Below are 6495 nucleotides of genomic sequence, written 5' to 3' on the forward strand. Positions count from 1 at the left end.
AATCACTCTGTTTTAATTTTATCTTCAGGATGCACCGAAGATCGGATCTTTGAGACAAAGACTGTTGGTGTTGGACAAAATGTCACTCTAACATGTGCCCGCCAGCATTCTTGGCATTCAACGTACTTATTCTGGATCAGGCTTGTTTCTGAAACCTTCCCTGAAATATTAGGAGGAACATTAGCCAATAATTACGACGTTGTTAAGGAGACTCGTCACATTACAGCAAAACAAGAACCTGGAAAGTTTGTCCTGCATATTAACAAAACACAGTTCAGCGATACTGCAGTCTACTACTGTATGAAAGTGAGACGCAGCACCATGACATTTACAAAAGGAATATTTCTGAGGATTAAAGGTAAAAACAGCAACAGAAATTATTCATGTTGTATAACAGCAATGTTACGTATTTGAATGTTTTGTAACACTGCATATTCATATTAATGTAGAAGTCACCAGACTTTTGTTAAAGAATAGATCATTGTAACCTAAGCAACCCGTCTATAATCTATTTACTGATCCGATGCGTGGGTCCAAGGACAGAGGACGTTGTATATTGTAGAGATTGTAAAGCCCTCTGAAATTGAATTCAATAATGTATCAGCATTGAATTGAGTATGACATGTTAACTATTGTTGTTTTGATGTCTCAGGACCAGAACCTGATATCACTGCCGTCACTCAAGACTCTCCATCTGATCCAGTCCGTCCAGGAGACTCAGTGACTCTGCAGTGTTCAGTCCTCTCAGACTCTGAGAAGAAAACGTGTCCAGGAGAACACACTGTGTACTGGTTTATAGCTGGATCAGATGAATCTCGTCCCAGTGTCATTCATGCACAAAGAAACAACAGTGCTGGATGTGAGAAGAGTCCTGAGGCTCACTCTCCACAGAAATGTGTCTACAGCTTCTCTAAGACAGTCAGCTCCTCTGATGCCGGGACTTATTACTGCGCTGTGGCCACATGTGGAGAGATATTATTTGGAAATGGAACCAAACTGGACATTGAAGGTAACGGCAGAACATTTCAATACAAATCATTAATACAGATTCACTTTGAATCCATTTAGATCATGCATCACAAAGCAATTGTACCACATGCATTATATCATCTTGTCAATGATATCTTGTCAATATGAACATTGGAGGTATGTATATGATCATGTTATCTAATAATCTAAAATGTTTATTACTCTTAATGTTAATTATATGTTGATTCAATGTTTCAGTTGACAACACCTGTGATTCAAAGAACGACAACACAATTCTCTTTGTGGCTTGTTTTGCTCTGGCTATAAGTCTGATTGTTATAGCCGTCCTTGTTTATGCCGTCAGGAACAAATCCTGCGATTGTTGCAAAGGTAAGAGACGTTACTCGACCTAATAGTGTTTCCCCCAAAGCTAACATTTGATTTACATGTGTGCTGTGTGTGAGAACATACAGTATCAGGCATCTTCTATAAAGTTAAATCCATCTTTAACGGTTTATTTTTTTTCAATATTTCTTTTAATAAAACAGCTGCTGCCACTCTGCAAACAAATGCTGCAACAGCCAGTAACAATCAGCAAAATCAGCAGGTAAGGTATATAATGATGTTGTTACTAAATAAAAGATACCTGCAATGGTTATGTATCTGTATGTGCACGTATTAGAATCTGCTTTCTCATGTTACATTTTTTCACTCAGAGAGATGAGGACTCTTTGGTTTATTGTACACCAAACTTTACCAGGAGGAAAGCTGGCAAAGCAGAGAGAAGGAATCAAAGAGAAGAGACGATCTACACAGATGTCAGGACTTTTGTGATGTATAAACGATCCAAAGTCTGAACATTTAACAGTAACGTTTTTGGTAATAGCATGTACGTGTAGCATTGTGCATTCCATCCTTGTAATTTTGTTACATTTTTGTGCGTTATATTATTAATTTTTTCTACTCGAATGATGCATCTACCCAAGTTTTCTTTTTGGAATATTCATTTTGAAAGTGCGTGAGAAGGGTTGTCTCTCTTTCACTTCATTTGTTTTATCTGTTAAGCATGATTGTACTAAAATATATATAATATATCATATTTGTGTGCATGTGTTGTTTCCTTTCTTAGTACACAAATGTATGACAAAAGATACTACAATGAAATTGAAATAAAAATGAACACCTGTTTACTTCAAGGTCAATATGTACAGTGTGTTCATTTTGAAAATACTTTTATTTGTAATCACTGCAGGATGCATCTTAATGTACAAAGGCTGTTAACACATTATATTCAAATGTCAGAATTCACCACAAATCAACTTTCTTCATCGCCATCAGCACTCCACATGGAATATTTATGACTGCTGTGTAACCTGTAAGTTCAGCTGACACCACTTTGAGGTTCATGGTGGTTACATTTTCAGTTTTAGAGATTGATAATCACATGATGGAGAGTGACAGTGAGTTGCTTCCTGTCTCTGTATATAAACTGTTAGTTTCTGAGAGATGTTGGTGTTTATTTGCCTGGTATGTGAGTGTGTGAAAGTTAGATGGAGGTAGAGAAAGTTTGTTTTAATCTTTATTCATTACCAGCCCCGACAGCGAAGCTCACACACACAAACACTCACACTCCTGGCCCGATTGGGTGAAACTTCACAGTGACGTGTGAAGTTGAAATCAAAAATAAGGAAGCATTCTAAGATGGATGTTCAGGGTGATTTATTTAATCTATAAGTATTTATTTTCCACTTAGCGAAAGGTGCTCCAACCAATGTGCAGATAAAAAAGAAAACTTGAGACCATCTTGCCACGAGATCACAACAGCCGCAACTCCCAATTGGGCCAGGTTCAAAAAGGAAGGGCCAATGGCCCCTTGCCGACTTCCTAACCACCTAATTCTAGCGCCCTTGCTCGAACCACACCCATCTCTAAACCCAACCTTCATTTTGAGCTCAACTACAGATCTGCAAGTTTTGTGACTGACTCTTGCACGGGTCACGGTGACTAACTCCGTCCACAGAAACATACAAAGTACTTCTGTGGTAGTTCCTGATACAGTGGTAAAAGGATGTAACATATTTCAGCCATCTTTTTTCATACAAAAAAATTACCTCTTAAAAAGGGATAAAAGTGGAAGCAGACCTGAAGTGAAAAACTGACATACGGAGAAGCCTTTGGCGAAATTTACCCCAGTAAACTGAAAGGATCCTTTTTGTACTATTTGTGATGAGTGAAGATGTGGTTATTTCAAATGAGGAGACAATATAAATATCCATCTTTATGTCAACAAAATAACTAAAGTAAACAAGGCCACAGACATGATGACCTTGATGTTATACAACTACACTTTCTGTGGCTACGAATTCACAAAGCAACTGAAAATCTGGTGCTCTCCCACAAAATCAGCATGCAACATTTTTTTAGAAGATGTAAACATTCTGATACACAACTTCCTTCTGTCACTATCGAATATCAGTTGGGAATAAAAAGTTCTGTACGAGCAGACCAATGCTGAAGCTCTCTGTGGAGACTTTGGGGCCTCTGCACGGGCCCTGCTCTTTCTATGGAGAAGGGTGTTGCTGGTTGTGGTAATCTGCTCTAACAACAGAGTACTCACACTCTTGTGGCGACTCTCTCTTCTTCCTCTTCTCTCTTTTCACTTTCCGTTTGGAGAAATCCAGTGCTGCATAGTTTATTCCCTTTGCTTCAGCATCCTGTAAGAAATATTTGCGTTAATGACGAATATTTCATAGATTTGGGCTGCTCAACACAAAATATATAGTAAAGATTATTTTACAGCGACTTTACATCGATCTTAACATACTTTTTTTATGTAATTTCTCAGTCATCAGTACTATATTTAATCCTCTTGACTTTTACCTCATTCGTCATATAGTAACAGATATTATGTTGTACGTAGCTACTCAACAGTTAATTAGATTTGTCTTGTATGTTATGAGTATAATATTATGTGTGTTTTGTCCAGAGGATTAGTGGCAGTATATTTATCACACATCCACATCTAGATCGCTAGCCGGTGTAAATCAGACAGCACACTGCCACATATTTACCAGATCATTTGACTGATCCACAGTTGACCTGTCATGTCCAAGATGATGGGAAGCACTCTCTGCTCCTGTTGATATAAAAACAAAGACTTCATAATGCGTGTACACACATATCGATGTGAATTTTGTCATTATCTCTTTTGAGGACAAAGAAATCAAACAAAAGATGTGGATCACATTTTCAGTTGTGGCTTCACGCTTCAACATATTTACTTCTGTAATAAGCCCAATGATAAGCACTGAAGAGCTCCACTAAGCTTTCTGCAGTCAGGGAGACGTGATTTACTCGAGGGACGGATGATAGTTTGTAATGACTGACTTCTGAAATTGGATGTTCAATATTTTCCTGCTGTAACAGGATAGTGTGGTCGGACATGTCTCAGAGGGACAATGAAAATGACTCGCTGGTTTGAACAATCCTCATATTCTGTTGAATAGACACACAAATGGACAGTATGTTGACCTAAAGAAGACTTATTTGATGGATTGTCCATCATTCCATTATATTTCAGAGATAGTATGAACTGAAACACACATGTTCTGTTTTAACTGCAAAGTATTTTCCTTCATTCAGAGCTTTATGGTACAATCTCAAAAAGCAAACAGAAACTAAAGTAAAATACGGTGAACCTACCTTTGCAATTTCTGCAAACTTTCCTTTGATTTCTGAAGAAAATAAGGACGACTATCACAATCACACAGCAGGCCAACAGCACTCCAAGCACAAGGACAACTGGGTCCAGTTCTGATCCTGAATCACAAAGAGAGTAAGCATTATGTAATTATGGATTCTTGGGAGTAACCTTATGTTATTGGAAACACAGTGATATTTAGAAAACTATTAGGAGGCACAATTGGTAAGCCTATGTTTCATAAAGCGTTTCGTCAAAAATACTCTTTTATTTGAGCTGAAGAAAGTAATGAACACTGATTTATAAATGCAACTTGAAAAACCAAGGCTCATAGGTCCTCATAGGCTCATTCATTTATAATTTCTGTTATAACTTAATAACTTACTGTCTCTATGAAATAATTATTCAATTTAGTTGATAACTAAGGCTTCAAATTTTTTAGAAATAAAAAAAACAAATATGATTTAAATACAACTGTAAAAACCTACTTGTCTCCACTTTGGTTCCTTCACCAAACAGGATCTCTCCACATGTGGCCACAGCACAGTAGTAAGTCCCAGCATCAGAGGAGTTCTGTATAGTTTTGGACAGACTGTAGACACAACTTCTTTCTTCTTGTTCATCACTGTGAGTGTAAATGATGCCTGGATGAGATTCTCCTGATCCAGATCTGAACCAGTGCACACTGTGTTCACCTGGACACTGGACTCTGTTTTCTTTGTTCTTGGAGAGAAGTGAACACTGGAGAGTCACTGAGTCGCCCGGCTGGACCGACTCAATCTCCGGACTTTGTTTCACGTATAAAGATTTCTGATGATTACGATCTACATGATTCAGGTAAACAGACATCAAAAGGAATTAATTATCTAAATAATTTATATCACATACAAATGTGGCACAAACAATGCAAGTAATATATATTTTACCTTTAACAGCCAAGAAGATGCCTTTACCAAAACTCTGTGAATACCCTGTTCCACTGAGACAGAAGTATGTCGCTTCGTCCTCTTTGCTGATATTTCTGATGGTAAGAAAATACTGACTCTCCCTCTCTGTGACTTTAAAACGTGAGTTGTTAAATTGCGGACGAATTTTTAGTTGATTGTAAACTCCTGTAGCAACCGTTTGGACCATACATCCAAGAGGCTGCTTGTACCAGTAAAAGTATGTGCTTTCCGTCTCAGAAACTGAACACTTCAACGTAACAGTTCCACCAAGTTCAGCCAAAGTCAAAGAGAGCTGGTCAGGAACCTCTGCAGTTTGAATCAGATCTGAAGAAAACAAAACAAATAAAAACAAATTGACAACACAACAAGACAAAAACCGGGAAAAACGTAAAGTATCTACCATCAGATTATTATTTAACTTGTCTTTTAACAACACAGTTTAATAGAAACAATAATAATGTTTAAAGTTGCACTTACACACTGTACTTAGAAGAACCAAAGCAGCCAGTCTTCCGATCATTGTGGTAAAACACCCGTCTCTTGCACAACTGATGTCTTCCTACCTAAAAGAAGGTTTAGTCACAAGATCATCAAAGTGGAAATCGTCCTGATTGGCTGAAAAGCAGTAAATGCACTTCCTCTTAAATTGAGCAAATCTATAATCCAATTTGAACAACTCTTAGATGCACATGTATTCTTTATTCTTGTGTTTTACTTTATGGTAAGTGTACATGAATTATCATGAATTTATGCATAAAAAAGTAAATTGAAGGACAATATGTTAATTAGTGCAACAACTAATGTTTCTCTATCATCATGATTTCTGACTTTATGAAGCAAATGAAACAGAAATTAGAGCATCTTTAGCTTCTGTATTGT

General features: G+C 37.3%; 1 protein-coding gene across 1 annotated transcript; it reads right to left on the minus strand.

The window, feature by feature from the left end:
* Positions 1–3530: 3530 nt before the first annotated feature.
* Positions 3531–6019, minus strand: LOC142962909 (uncharacterized). The gene is made up of 5 exons (XM_076103592.1): positions 5596–6019; positions 5125–5493; positions 4672–4770; positions 4041–4105; positions 3531–3683 (listed from the first exon to the last, which is right to left on the minus strand). Exons 1-5 carry the CDS (start codon positions 6017–6019, stop codon positions 3531–3533), a joined length of 1110 nt encoding a protein of 369 aa, XP_075959707.1.
* Between the last annotated feature and the right edge of the window lie 476 nt (positions 6020–6495).

This window comes from Anarhichas minor, unplaced genomic scaffold (assembly GCF_050575085.1).
Source record: "Anarhichas minor isolate MPS153535 unplaced genomic scaffold, ASM5057508v1 ptg000028l, whole genome shotgun sequence".
NCBI classification, from domain to species: Eukaryota; Metazoa; Chordata; class Actinopteri; order Perciformes; family Anarhichadidae; genus Anarhichas; species Anarhichas minor.

Coding starts and splice junctions, on each gene's coding strand:
- LOC142962909 (XM_076103592.1), bottom strand. CDS start 6,019: ATGGTAGATACTTTACGTTTTTCCCGGTTTTTGTCTTGTTGTGTTGTC. Junction 4,106..4,671: donor AGTTTGCAGAAATTGCAAAG/GTAGGTTCACCG, acceptor TTATATCAACAG/GAGCAGAGAGTGCTTCCCAT. Junction 3,684..4,040: donor TGGATCAGTCAAATGATCTG/GTAAATATGTGG, acceptor TATTTCTTACAG/GATGCTGAAGCAAAGGGAAT.